The sequence below is a fragment of the Condylostylus longicornis genome, unplaced genomic scaffold, assembly GCF_029603195.1.
Source record: "Condylostylus longicornis isolate FDR11 unplaced genomic scaffold, ASM2960319v2 ptg000043l, whole genome shotgun sequence".
Lineage (NCBI taxonomy): Eukaryota > Metazoa > Arthropoda > Insecta > Diptera > Dolichopodidae > Condylostylus > Condylostylus longicornis.
This window is the reverse complement of record NW_026578012.1, coordinates 1,235,325-1,248,384: the sequence shown is the minus strand read 5'-3', so window position 1 is coordinate 1,248,384 and position 13,060 is coordinate 1,235,325. Positions and strand designations below refer to the sequence as shown.

At 26.4% G+C, this 13,060-nt stretch overlaps 6 protein-coding genes across 6 annotated transcripts in view; 3 read left to right on the top strand and 3 right to left on the bottom strand.

Annotated features, from left to right (window-relative positions):
• Positions 1 to 1,868: 1,868 nt before the first annotated feature.
• On the bottom strand, positions 1,869 to 4,364 carry LOC129610031 (serine/threonine-protein kinase 4). Its single transcript, XM_055522348.1, has 2 exons — positions 4,228 to 4,364; positions 1,869 to 4,171 (listed from the first exon to the last, which is right to left on the bottom strand). Exon 2 carries the CDS (start codon positions 4,126 to 4,128, stop codon positions 2,368 to 2,370), a length of 1,761 nt encoding a protein of 586 aa, XP_055378323.1. The 5' UTR covers positions 4,129 to 4,171; positions 4,228 to 4,364; the 3' UTR covers positions 1,869 to 2,367.
• Positions 4,365 to 4,476: 112 nt separating this feature from the next.
• On the top strand, positions 4,477 to 5,682 carry LOC129610065 (INO80 complex subunit B). Its single transcript, XM_055522391.1, has 2 exons — positions 4,477 to 4,627; positions 4,692 to 5,682. The coding sequence occupies exons 1-2, from the start codon at positions 4,594 to 4,596 to the stop codon at positions 5,594 to 5,596; spliced, it is 939 nt and encodes a 312-aa protein (XP_055378366.1). The 5' UTR covers positions 4,477 to 4,593; the 3' UTR covers positions 5,597 to 5,682.
• A 638-nt stretch (positions 5,683 to 6,320) lies between these two features.
• Positions 6,321 to 7,659, top strand: LOC129610036 (protein bric-a-brac 1-like). Its single transcript, XM_055522353.1, has one exon. It carries the CDS (start codon positions 6,422 to 6,424, stop codon positions 7,430 to 7,432), a length of 1,011 nt encoding a protein of 336 aa, XP_055378328.1. The 5' UTR covers positions 6,321 to 6,421; the 3' UTR covers positions 7,433 to 7,659.
• Positions 7,660 to 7,709: 50 nt separating this feature from the next.
• On the bottom strand, positions 7,710 to 8,802 carry LOC129610037 (serine/arginine repetitive matrix protein 2-like). The gene has a single exon (XM_055522354.1). The coding sequence runs from the start codon at positions 8,712 to 8,714 to the stop codon at positions 7,746 to 7,748; it is 969 nt and encodes a 322-aa protein (XP_055378329.1). The 5' UTR covers positions 8,715 to 8,802; the 3' UTR covers positions 7,710 to 7,745.
• A 732-nt stretch (positions 8,803 to 9,534) lies between these two features.
• LOC129610054 (BTB/POZ domain-containing adapter for CUL3-mediated RhoA degradation protein 3) lies at positions 9,535 to 11,514 on the bottom strand. Its single transcript, XM_055522374.1, has 4 exons — positions 11,256 to 11,514; positions 11,135 to 11,202; positions 10,470 to 11,064; positions 9,535 to 10,418 (listed from the first exon to the last, which is right to left on the bottom strand). Exons 1-4 carry the CDS (start codon positions 11,307 to 11,309, stop codon positions 10,248 to 10,250), a joined length of 888 nt encoding a protein of 295 aa, XP_055378349.1. The 5' UTR covers positions 11,310 to 11,514; the 3' UTR covers positions 9,535 to 10,247.
• Positions 11,515 to 12,249: 735 nt separating this feature from the next.
• Positions 12,250 to 13,060, top strand: part of LOC129610088 (ornithine decarboxylase antizyme) — a 47,251-nt gene continuing 46,440 nt past the window's right edge. Inside the window, 1 exon segment of the mRNA XM_055522439.1 lies at positions 12,250 to 12,435. Coding sequence (XP_055378414.1) covers positions 12,410 to 12,435 — 26 coding nt within the window. The 5' untranslated portion in view covers positions 12,250 to 12,409.

Genomic DNA, 13,060 nt, shown 5'->3' with positions numbered 1-13,060 from the left:
ACACAAAAAATGAGTTATCAAAAAAAAAATTGCGCTATCTATTTCGAATTAAGTTAAGGCCCGATTTTGCATCCGAATTAAAATCAATTCCAATATTAAATTTTCTTTCTTATTATAGTCAGCTAAGTTGATTTAATTAAACAAAATTTTTTTATATTTAAATTTTTCTTACACAAATTTTAGAATGCAATAATTAATGATTCTTTGTACTTACAAATAAAAATTTAATTTAAAAAATGTGAAAATGTTTTTTTTTTTTTGTATTTTTAATTATTTTCTATATTTTCTTTATTTTTTTTCATCAAAAAATGTAAATTTTTAGTTCGATAGTTAGTTTTACATACAAAAACCATTCCCTCATAAGAAAAACCAAAACTAAGTTATTTTTTAATAATAATTGTTTGAACAAAAAAAAAAAAAAATAAAAAAAATAAAAAAAAAAACATCAAAATATTAAAAAAAAAATATGTAATAAATATCAATAATTAATAATTTTATATAATTTCTATAAAATATTTTATTAAATTATAAAATAATTACGCCACATTTAGATTTAGATTTTTAATTATTTAAATACAGTTGTGTTTATAGTAGCAAAAAATCATAATATTTTAAAATTATCAAAATAATTTCACCATGCACACAGCAAAAAATAATTTGCTGATTAGCTATAACAGTGACGTTAAAATACTAGTGATTCTAGCTTGAAAATTGCCGCTTATAATAAATTATAAAATAATGCTAGAACGAGAAGAATTGAAAAACTTTAAAATTATATTTTCTGAAATGTGCAAATTTTGAGTTATGTCAGTGTGGTAGGAAACGAATGAAATGTTTTTTTAAAATTTTAATATTTAATTAATTAATATTTTTTACTTGTTATAATTCAAAAATGAATTCAGAAATAAATTCAGATCTATTTTTGAATTATAACTAAATATAATCTAATTAGTCTACAACCAACAATATTAATGAAATATAATAGAAAATTTTTAAATTTCCAATTAATATGAAAAACAAATTAGGTAAAGTATTAAAAAAATAAAAAAATTTAATTCATTTACATTTTATTCAGAATTAAATATTTTTGAAAAATTATGATTTATTTTTACAAAAAAAAAAACTTCTGTATTATCTTTTTGTATAATAATATTTTTCTTTTAATGTTATTTCATTGTGTTCTTAATATTAATTAAAAAAAACCGAAAAAAAACATTTTTTTTTACATTAATATTAAGTTCTAATACTCTCTAGTTATGTGATTAATAGGAAAAATATATAAATAAATTTATATGAAATATAATGTATGTATGTATATGTAAAACAAACGATTATGTTTTAAGTAATTTTATATATTGTTATGTGAAGAAATAAAATTGATATAATAAATTAAAAAAATGAGAGAAATTATTGAAATAATTATTATTAAAATGGAATCACATTTGCTAACACAACTAACCATATTTAATTATAGTTATTTAAAATAATATTACAAAATATTTTGAGGCCAATTTAGAATAAATTCTACTGCACAATCTAAATTTCTAACAAATCTAAAAATGAACTAAAATTTAAAAATACTGAAATAAAAGAATAACAACACCAGGTTTAAATTTTTTTTTTTTAATTAACATAATATTTTTATTAGTTAAAATCATATACTTATTATTTATTATTTATATAAGTTTTATTTATTCAATTTTATGTAAATTGTTTAGGTAAAAAAATTTGAATATACATAATTTTTCTTATAAATTTCTATTGTTATAATTTTAAATTGAAAAAAAAAATCAAAATTATTTGTTAAATTTTTTTTTTTTTTCATATTTTCTTTAATTTTTATTTTTATTTTTTTTTTTAATGGTTTTTGAGGTATAAAAGCTAATTTGAGGTTAATACCAGAAATATCATTCTAAAATATAAATGTATATAACTATTTTTCTTTTTATTTAAACTCCTATATAAATTATATATTATATACGTATATTGGACAGCACAAATGGTGCAAATAAATTCTTTTCAACATATTACCCCCAATAATTTTTAACTATACATATATAAAAAAAAATTGCAAACATTTCTCTTTATATTACAAAACCAGTCCATTTTAATAATCTACAGCATATTTTTAATTATATTTTCCACTAATAAAAATTATATTGTTGAAAAAGAACTTTTGCATAAATTCAAAATATTTTCTAATTAATATATGTATAATATTTTAAATTTAAATTGATTATCTGTTGTATTTGTTATTTTAATCCTTTTTATATTTAAAAATTCATTTTTTTTTTTCTTATTTTTTTTTTTTTCATTTATTTCCCTTACAAAATTCAAGAAAAATAAAGAAAAAAAAAATAAATGAATTTAAATTTTTATTAAATTATTATTAATATTTTGTTGTCTCTTCCTTTTTGCATCGATTGCATCAATAATTGGTTGGCGTTTTGCTTGATACGTTTTATTCAAGTCTTCAATCTCTTTTTCCATTTCATAATCAATATTAGCCAATTTTTGTTGCAAATCATCGAAACTGAGAAATTTTAAAAATTCAAATTCACCATCAATAATATTTCGAAATTCATATTTATGATCGTTTGCATCGAAAACTGGTGGTGGAATAACTGCACAAGCAGCTTGATTATTTCCTAGTTCCATATTCATCATTTGATGTTGATATTGGCCACTCATGGAATCAGTCGGTGCTGTTGGTTTAATAGGATATTGTTGTTGTATATTTGGATATATATTTGCAGGATTTTGAGCATTTTGATTAATTGATGACGTTGTTTCAATTTTATTATTTTTTTGTATAATTTTATTTTGTTCAGAATTTTCCAAATCCAATTTATTATTCAAATTTGCCATTGTTCCGCCATCAGTCTCTTCTGGTTTTTTTTTATCGAAATGATCTAAGAATGATGGCCTATATTTTGATTTTTCTTGATTAGAATCCAAATTTTTCAATGTTGAATCTTCGGAATCACTATTAATAACCATCGTTCCTAAATTTGACTCAAGTTCTATCATGGTCGCATTATCAGGAATCAATGTTCCACAATCTTTATTTGATATCATTGTTCTATCTTGTACAGCATCTGGTACTAAAGTCCCTGGATCGTTTATAATTTCGGTAGGCTTGTTAGATTCTATATTGAAATTATCTTCTTGATTTTGTTGTTGGTATAATATACTTTTGGCTTGATTAATATTATTGATACTTTGCCTATTTATGCGTTGATGTTCTCTAATTTCACAAGCTTCAGCTATTATTTGATTTAAAATACTACGTGGCTTAGAATTTCTTATAAAATCATGCTCCAGTAAAGTAGATGCGGTGGCTCTTTCTTCTGGATTTTTGACAAGACATAAGCTAACAAAATCTATAAACTCTGTACTCCATCGGTCAGGCTCTCTGAAAGATGGCGGAGGTTTTTGTGGTATCATAAAAATAGCTCTCATTGGATGTATATCGCCATAAGGCGGTTTCCCTTCAGCCATTTCCAAGGCAGTTATACCTAAGGACCATATATCTGCTACACAATTATAACCTATTTCTTCTATAACTTCAGGCGCCATCCAAAATGGTGTCCCAATGACGGTATTTCTTTTAGCCATGGTATCTGTTAACTGGCCAGCAACACCAAAATCTGCTAACTTTGCATGCCCTTCTGTATTTAATAATATATTACCAGCCTTGATATCTCTATGAATTTTTCTCCTCAAATGAAGATACTCCAGTCCCTTCAGAGTATCATTCAAAATCGTTGCTATTTCATCCTCATTTAAAGTTTTTTTTCTCAGTCGCATTATATCGGATACACTACCAGCCCCGCAATATTCCATACAAATCCATAGATCATACTGTTTAAAATAACTTCCATAATATCGCACAACATATGGAGAATCGCATTGTTGCATAATTGAAATTTCCTTAATTATTTCATGCAAGTCTGATTCTACTGGCACTAATTTTATAGCCACCACAGAACTACTTTCTTTATGAAGTGCTTTATAAACTGAACCATAACTACCTTCTCCCAATTTACAAATGATGTCGAAAACTTTTTCTGGGGGCTGCAAAAGGCTTTCCTCAGACAATTTTTTCAACTCGCTTTTGGAAGACATCCCACGAACAGTCTTAACTCTACTTTCTTAGAATCAACCTTTTCTAAAATATTATCAAAATAAGTTTCAAAATATTATTAAATAATGGCCTTAAATTACAACAATTTTTCTGCATAAAATTCTTATATATTTTTAAAATTTAATTCAGTAAACAAAAACAAATACTTTTCTTGTTCTAAAATTCTAGCCTAATCAGCAGACTGTCATATCGTATCGGTATGTCAAATCAATGTCGCCATTATGTCTGACAATTTGTTTTGAAAGTCAAATATTCATATATATCAAGTTTTATTAAGATTCTGAACGCCTCTTTTTTTCCGTAAATGTCAAGTTTTTAAATATTGTCAACAAAAATTATGAAAATATCGGAATCATCATTAAATCTGTTTTTATTTGTTTATAAAGTAAAAGATATTAACGAAGTCTTCTTACTAAAATTAAACATAGAAGTTAAAATTAATTGAAATGGGAAAGCATAAGGACTATGAATATGAAAATTGTAATTATATTTATAAGCTTATATATGTATATTGCATTCACAAAAATTAAAAAAAAATTTGTAGTTACCTTAAAGCGCCATCATAAAAAGAAAAAACATAAGCATAAACACCAAAAATCTAATGAATCAGCTACAATTCCTACAGGCTCTTCGCAGACCATTGAATATGATTCGGATCAAGTAGATGTTGTTAACGACTTAGGTACCCCGCTGGGCCAAGCAAGCGTTTCAAATAATACTTCAACAACAGTATCACCGCAACCAACAAATGACAAAAACAAAAATAGTTTAGCATCTCAAAAAAATCCTCCTCCGACGAAGTCCAGTAAAAAAAAGAAGGGTAGAGGCCGAGACAGTGGAACATCTAGTGATGAAGAAAGATGGTTGGATGCAATAGAATCTGGGAAGTTGGAAGAAGTGGATGATGAGTTAAAAAAAATTAAAGATCCAAAGCTAATGACCGCAAGACAAAGGGCAATGTATGAACGAGGAAAAGCAGATACAGATTTTTATCCTGCAGCTGAATTATTAATGTCATTGCCTACAGGTTACAGAGAAAAAGAAAAAGTAATGACTGCAGAAGCAATTCAAAAAGCTCAATTAAATTCAATAAAAAGAAAACAGCTTGCTGACGAAAAGAGAGAAAAAGATAAAAAGAAAACTATGGAACGCCTACTAAAGAAGCAAGAAACCAAACAAAGAAACCAGGGTAAAAATAAACAAACAAAAGTAGCTTTACCCATGCAGACATACATCAACAATATAGAACATTCAATTATATGTTTACCGGTTGATCATGAATTTTCTTTAAAAGCGCAAGAACCAATAGAAGCACCAAAACCAATATTATGCTCAATAGTTGATTGTAACAATATAAAAAATTATAATTGTTCTAAAACTAATGTACCGCTTTGCAGTTTCGCTTGTTATAAAAAAAACTTAGATTTGGCAAAAGAAATAATATGCTAACAAAATTATATCAGTAGGTTTAAAGAAAAAATAACAATTTCAAAATAAAACAAAAATTCATTGCGAAAATTAGAAGGGTATTGGTCCTTTAATTTACTTTTTTCTTATTTCTTTATGGCAAGTAATTGTTTATAAACAATAAAGTTCTTTACACTGTTACCAGAAGAATGAATTGTATGTATCCAAATGGTACTGTTATGTGTCCAAAATGAAGAGCCAAAAACTTTTTAAATTTTGAAAAATTATTGCCAATTTCGACTTTACTTGGCCTTAAATATTACATTTTTAAAGAATTTTTCAAAAAAAAATTTATCAAAAATTACAAATTCGATCATTTTAGCTCAAGTCTTGGAAATCAGATCTAATTAATAAAAATTTTATTATAGTTTCTGCAACATTTACAGTTCATGCAAACTTTCGTTTAATCAATGGCTGAAATTGTATATTTATTTTAAAAAATAAACTCGACTTTTTAGCGATCTTAATCTTCATACAAATTTATGCCCTTTTTGACGATTTTATTAAATGTGTTAGCCCTCGTTTTCATTATTTTAACTTTTTTAGGTAACTCTGTTTAGAGAAAAACATGTTTATACTATTCTCATGCTTAAAAATTATGCTTGACGAATGACAATTGACATAACAAAAATATCTGTGCGCTGTGGCTTGGCGCGACAATTAAAACGTCATTTTACATACATAATACATACGTAATATATTCTGAGAAAATTAAAAAAAAATAAACAAGGTTTGACATTAGCCTGAATAAGTATTCATTTGTTATATTTTTAGTAAACAATCCATTATTTTAAAATAAAATTAGCAATGCCGAAGGAACAGCAACACTATTCCCTAAGATGGAACAACTATTTACGTCATATCACTTTTACTTTCGATTTCTTAAGAAGGAATAATGATTTAGTTGATGTTACCTTGTGTTGTGAAGGTAAAAGAATCAAAGCTCATAAAGTATTATTATCAGCATGTAGTGGATATTTCAAAGAAATTTTTAAAGATAACCCGCATCCACATCCAGTTATCATTTTTAAGTTTATCAAATTCGAAGATCTCAATGCCATTATTGAATTTATGTATCAAGGTAAAGTTAATGTAAAAGAGGACGCCCTCCAATCCTTTTTACAAACAGCTGAAATATTAATGGTTCATGGATTAACTTCAGATGACAAAACGAGTGCAAAAACTATTAAAAGTCATGAACAACAGACTGTGTACTCTACAGAGAGCCGGAGAACTACAACAGATAGTATAACTCAAACTACAAATATCGATTTTTTAAAGTCATATTCCAATTCACCAAAAAAAAGAAAAATTTCTTTTAGTGAAGATGAAGAAATAGAAAATGATCTTAATGAAATAATTACATTTACAAAAAATGAAATACAATTCACTCCTTCTTCTACCAATACAAATATCCCAGAATTTGTTGACGTATCAAATTGCGATATGAGAACTAAAATCATTACACAAACGGCAAAATCTACTCCAACTAAAAATTTATCAAGCGCAGACACTGATTTTGAAATTGAAACTCAAGAAAAGAATCAACAGAATCCTGAAATCGTAGTTATTGAAAAAGAAAAATTAACAGTACCAAATGATCAACCAGATTTGGTTTGTAAGATATGTAACCGGCAACTTCAATCCATATCTGCATATAGAAGACATAATGCTTCAAAACATGGTCAAAAATCCGAAAAATACAACTGTTTATCTTGTGAGAAAAGCTTTAAAACAAAGTGGTCCCTTTCAACTCATAATTCTCGATTTCATAGAAACAAAGAAAAAGAAGTAATAAAAATGAGTTTTAATATTTAAAAAATTCAATGTTTTATTTTATCATGCACAACCGCTTATCCACCTTGTAGCAGCGCCCTTTGCATTGTCTCGTAAGGCTATAGATGTCTGCCAAAATACATTGCAATTGCTGAATAAGGTAGACGAAATTAGATTTGCGTTATAGATACCATAAAACTTAGCTTAATAAACTCAAATTATAGTTATCTACCATACAATTTTACACAATAAATTAAAAACGAATATTTTATTGTTAAAATATGATTCCAGATGTTTTATTTTGACTTTTAATTTTATAAAGTATAAGTTTTCCACCATTTAAAAAACTTATAGATTATTTACTTTTGGTTCGTTTTTTACTTTTTGACGACTTCCGTCGTGGTGAATCTTCTTCTGAGCTTGAGCTTGAACTTGAAGATCTCTTTCGATTTCTATTTCTTTTCATTATTTTTTTTTTACTCGACGAACTTTTTTCAGATTTGTACGAATTCGAATTGTTTTTACCTCTTTTTGCTGATTTTTTCGAATTTCTTTCATGAGATGACCTTGAAGATGAAGAAACTGAAGATGGAGACGCAAATGAAGACGAAGAGGATGAGGAAGAAGAGGATGAAGAGGAAGATGACGAGGATGAAGACGAGGACGAAGAGCTTGATCTAGACCTTTTTTTCTTCTTTTTGATTTCTTTTTTTTTCTTTTGTTTTTTTGATTTGATGGATTCAACAGATCTTTCTCTTGATGGAGTTCGCAGAATGGCATATTTTTTATTAGGTTGGGTTTTACTTTGATCCTCTATTTCGCGCCTAGGCACCTTAACGCTAGAGTTCAATTTTTCCTCAATTCTGCTGCTTCTGTCAAAACTAGATCCTTCTTTATCGCTAGATATTCCAAAAGCCTCTCGTAATTTTGCATTTTTTTCTTGTTGAGCTTCAGCAATTTGATGAGTTTCCTTTAAATCGTCTCTCTCATATTTTCGTTTTTTATGATTTTGTTTTTCTTCATTTTCAATTAATTTTTGTCGGTATGCATTAACCTTTAGAAGTACTTCTTCTTCAGAATAACCTTGCTTTTCAAGTAATTCAGCGAATTCAACACATTTAACTTCCATCGCACGTTTTCTGGCATGATCCAAAATTTCTTGATTTGGTGGTTTATTTATCATTGCATCCAACTTAGCTGTGTCTGTTTCAGCTTTATATGTTAAATTATCTTTTTTCCCAGGTCGAACAAAAGCCCAATTTCTTTGAACATGTCCATTCGTGCCAGAACCTCGAGGAGTTTGTAGACCGATTCCATTATACATTTCTTAAGATTTCACAAAATTCTAAATTGTAAATAAACGTTTAAATATAAAATATCTTATGATTAATATTTTACAGATAGATACTCAATGACAAATGTCTAAAAACTCAAATGTCAATGTTGAAATAATTTCAAAATGACACAAGGTATAGAACTGCCAAACAATACAATTTTACTGGCATTTTTTTAACAGAAAAGAAACACTAGGAAATTGGCTAATATTGCGGAACACTTAAAACATTTTGATGTCAATTGCAGTAAGGCGAGAAATAAAAGAACTGAATCTAAATTACAAGAATTTTAAAATATATATTCTGAAATCTTCATGTCGTACACTTTTAGTAGAATAAGAATACATACTTGTCATTATTATTATAAAGCAGGTCTGTTCAAGATACGTAATTCAATATAATGCATTATACTTTTATGACTTTCTTTATGTCAGTTTTGGATCAACGATTTTAATCTGTTCAGTGCTTTTAAATCCTCTAATAGCTAGTTCAAATGTCCTTACGTTTTAGTTTATAATATGTAATTCGAAAATTTAATAAAAAACCAATTTTTATTTTAAAATATTTTTTTACAATTCATAGCATACTTTCGAGCGTGTCAACTAGATGTTTTTAAAACCCCCTGTTTTTGTTTTCAAAATAAAAATCCGTCTATATTTTGCACTTTATACTTATATCCACAGAGCGCCTGTATTCAATTCTTTGATAAATTGAATTGCATTCAACAATAAAATTAGTTTTTTTAAAACAAAATATTTATTTCGATTAAATACAATTTTTTAGCCATTTATAATACAAGTGTTTGGAATTTATTTTAAAGTACATTTATAGCTTCACAATTCAACTCTTAAATATAAACGTTTCAAATATAGCTAGATATGTTTCCTAATGATTGTAAAAATTTAGAGGAATCGTGTGTAAGCTTTAATTTATTAAAAATGAAATAACACATATTTTTTGCTTTAAAAATAATATGTAATAAAATGTTGAAAAACAAATACTTATGTGTGTGAAATTATTTCTTTGCCAAATTATCATTTCTTAAAATATTACGTATATGAAAATATATTTTATAAGGGTAGATACCCTCTTTTGTTATGACGACTGTATTTTACTAAGATGGGTTTCAGACTTTTAGAAAGATGAAAGTGTTTAAAAAAAAGGTAGCAATTAGTCTGATAATGGAAAGAAGTCGCCTAGATTATTTGTTAATCTTTCTCCTCACAAACATCTTTTACGACTTCACACATTATTGCCAAATTAATTGCTTTGAATTTTTTTCCTATCATCTTTCCCGAGAATATAATAATCCGAGATTAATTTTGACACTATTTTACTCTTAAATTTAAAATTTGTTAATGTATGTATTATCTATTCACAAGTAGTGTCTGATTAATGCTCATTTTATATACCCTTTTACAAGAGCTAATATTTAGTATTATGTCTGAAGATATAGGTTTTATTATAGTATATTTTTATTATTTCTTCTTTGGTAATAAACCAACCATCAATTGATTTGCTAATCATGTTGGGTTATTACGTTTATTAGATCTTAATCTCGCTAAGCCAGTTCTTTCTTCTTCTTCATCACTTGTATATTGTTGAAGACCAGCGCCACTTACTGCTCCTCGAACCGATGATGTTGCTTGCAGAAGTTCTTGATCTGGTGCATTCCGATTCTCATATAAAAGAACCTAAAAATGCATATACAAATTTAATATTCTTACATCATTGAATAGATTTACTTGTAATGTTTCTTCATATATTCTGGCTTCTGGAAATTCAACTTTGGTGTGTTTTCTGTCAGTTGCATATACAATTGATGTACAACAAACTTCAGCAACTCGTTTTCCGTGACCATAAAATGACCAGCAACAAATTTCCGATGATCCAATAACATTTTTTATAAATAGTATTCTACCGCTGAAACGCAATGAAAGTTTATCAAATAATTCTATGTTCTTGAGCAAATTATCATCAGAGGTATTTGTATACGAATATTTATTATTATGTCGATTAACCAACAATTTAACAACCGGTTTTGTTGACGAACCTATTAAAAGCGCTTCTTCTTTTTGAGAGGTTATTAATGGTATTCTGCATATTGGCTCAGGTTCCTTATTTTTGTCTAAAGCTCTTTCGCAAGATAATGCTAGATCAGTTATACAATAATATTTGGCTTCAGCAAGCAATTCTGCAACTTCCTTCGATGATTCCGGCAATATGGCGCTACCATCGCGCAGATAATTCAAAATAGTTCCAAAATGTGTGCCACAACGATCTATAAGTATCCATCCTTCTGAATCTATTAAAACTTCCATTCTGCCGCTAAACATAGCGCTAAAATTTTTTAAAAAATTTCGATTTTATATTTATTATCTGAGGAATAGTCAAAGTTTTTTATGCTTACCTCAACATTGTATCACATTTGGTCAAAGTACCAATAGTAGTATAATACAATCGTCCACCAACATTTAACTTAAATTAAAATTCTTTTAGCTCTAATTAGGGTAGTTATTAGCGTTAAATACCTTAACATATTGAGATGGGTTTCCCTTTAATAATGTTTTTTGATCACCAGACATTTTTCGTCCACGAATTCACTCACCCCGATTGTCAATTATCCTAAATATAGAAGCCAACACTCAATTTTTAACAAAAAGTTTAGGCTATACTATAGAAAATAATTTTAAATTATTAAAGATTCCAATTTAGAGGAAGATAAAGTAGGAAAATTTTTAAAATAAATTATTTTATTTGGCAGTCTAATTTTCTTCAATAGTCTGCTACTAAAACTAAATACTAATTGGAGGATAATTGATTTAAAAAGGAATTGCCAAGTTTACAAAATGTATTTCAGCAAGTTGCTTTATAATAAAGGCTAAACAAAATCTAAATTCAACTAAAATTCAAAATGTCTTTTTTTATCAATTAAAATATATGTCAATTTTGGTTTCAAGAGCCAAAATTCAAAAAGTAATTCAGTTAAATTTTAATTCTTCACAATCAACTAATTTTTCAGACAGTTATCTAATTAAAAAGTAATAAGATTTGTCTCGTGAACATGTTTTTTTTACCAAATAATAATTATTTACTACTGCTATTATAATACTTACAATTGTAATACTGCTTGTAAGACAACCAAACAATATGCAAATTTCTACTTTATTTCTACTTAATCTACTTGATTTTACTACTTGCAGGATGACCAAAACAACATGCAAATTTTGGTTATTGACGCGGTTTCCTTAAAACCTAGACGCCTTAAACATACATTATAAGGAAATATCATTTTATAAATATCAACGACGAAACTGCATTACTTTCTGGAATTATCTTCTGAAATTATTTTTTATATGCACTTTCTTTAAATTTACTCATTATAATCGATTCTGAAATATCATAATATGGCCTAACACTATATACAACTACGACAATTGTCTTATGTGATTTTCGAGTATCGATTTTTATAATCGCCATTTTTTCCTGCTAAAAAGTTTCATTTTCTAATTTCTACATCATTCGATTTTCTGTCTAGAAAAGGAGAAGTCATAAAAAGTTTATACAAAGAAGGTTTTTAAAAAAGTATTTTTTGAAGGATTTTTCAAATTTTATTTTTTTGTTTCAAAGCACTTAAATTTTGAGTTTTCAAGTTTTTATTAAATTGCAACCATTGAAAGTAAAAATGCCATCATTAATGAATAATAAACTGTAAGTAAAATTGCAAAAAAAAATATTTTTGCAATTAAATAAGTGAAAAAAAAAAAAAAATTTCACAAAAAAATAAAAAAAAAAAAAAATAAAAAAGTGGAAATGTGAAATTTGATTTTTTTTTTAATTTTAAGTAAATTTTTATTTTATTAAGTTTAGTGTTTATTTAAAAAGTGATTTTACAAAATATAATTTGAGCAAGGTTAAATATTTATCTTATAGTTGCAATAATTATTACGCAGCGATTTTTCCCAAATCATAAAAATTTAAAATTGATAATTATTCAGCGAGATAAAAGTATAAATTGAAAAAAAATAATATGTTTAAATAAATTTATCAACAAATTATCGTAAGTTATTTGAACTATAAAGAAAATTTGTTTCTTAATTAAATATTATTGATTATTTAAATTATAATCAAATATATTTTTTTCCTAATAAATAGCAGGAAACAAAGAGGGTCTGCCTACATTTTAATTTTTTTTAATTGCTTATATGTGTATGTATTTGCATGGAATTATTTATATATACGTATAGATTAGTAGCTAGGTACATACTTATGCTTTATAAAAATTCATCAGACTTATTTTGAAAAAATTTAAAGTTTTACCGCAATATCACGATTT

Bases quoted from the DNA above. Each gene is read 5' to 3' on its own strand.
- LOC129610031 (XM_055522348.1), bottom strand. From the start codon at position 4,128: ATGTCTTCCAAAAGCGAGTTGAAAAAATTGTCTGAGGAAAGCCTTTTG.
- LOC129610036 (XM_055522353.1), top strand. From the start codon at position 6,422: ATGCCGAAGGAACAGCAACACTATTCCCTAAGATGGAACAACTATTTA.
- LOC129610037 (XM_055522354.1), bottom strand. From the start codon at position 8,714: ATGTATAATGGAATCGGTCTACAAACTCCTCGAGGTTCTGGCACGAAT.
- LOC129610065 (XM_055522391.1), top strand. From the start codon at position 4,594: ATGGGAAAGCATAAGGACTATGAATATGAAAATT. The intron at 4,628-4,691 runs GTAATTATATTT...AAAAATTTGTAG, and splicing joins GGACTATGAATATGAAAATT to TTACCTTAAAGCGCCATCAT.
- LOC129610054 (XM_055522374.1), bottom strand. From the start codon at position 11,309: ATGTCTGGTGATCAAAAAACATTATTAAAGGGAAACCCATCTCAATAT. The intron at 11,065-11,134 runs GTAAGCATAAAA...AAAAAATTTTAG, and splicing joins AAATGTGATACAATGTTGAG to CGCTATGTTTAGCGGCAGAA. The intron at 10,419-10,469 runs GTAAATCTATTC...ATGCATTTTTAG, and splicing joins TATATGAAGAAACATTACAA to GTTCTTTTATATGAGAATCG.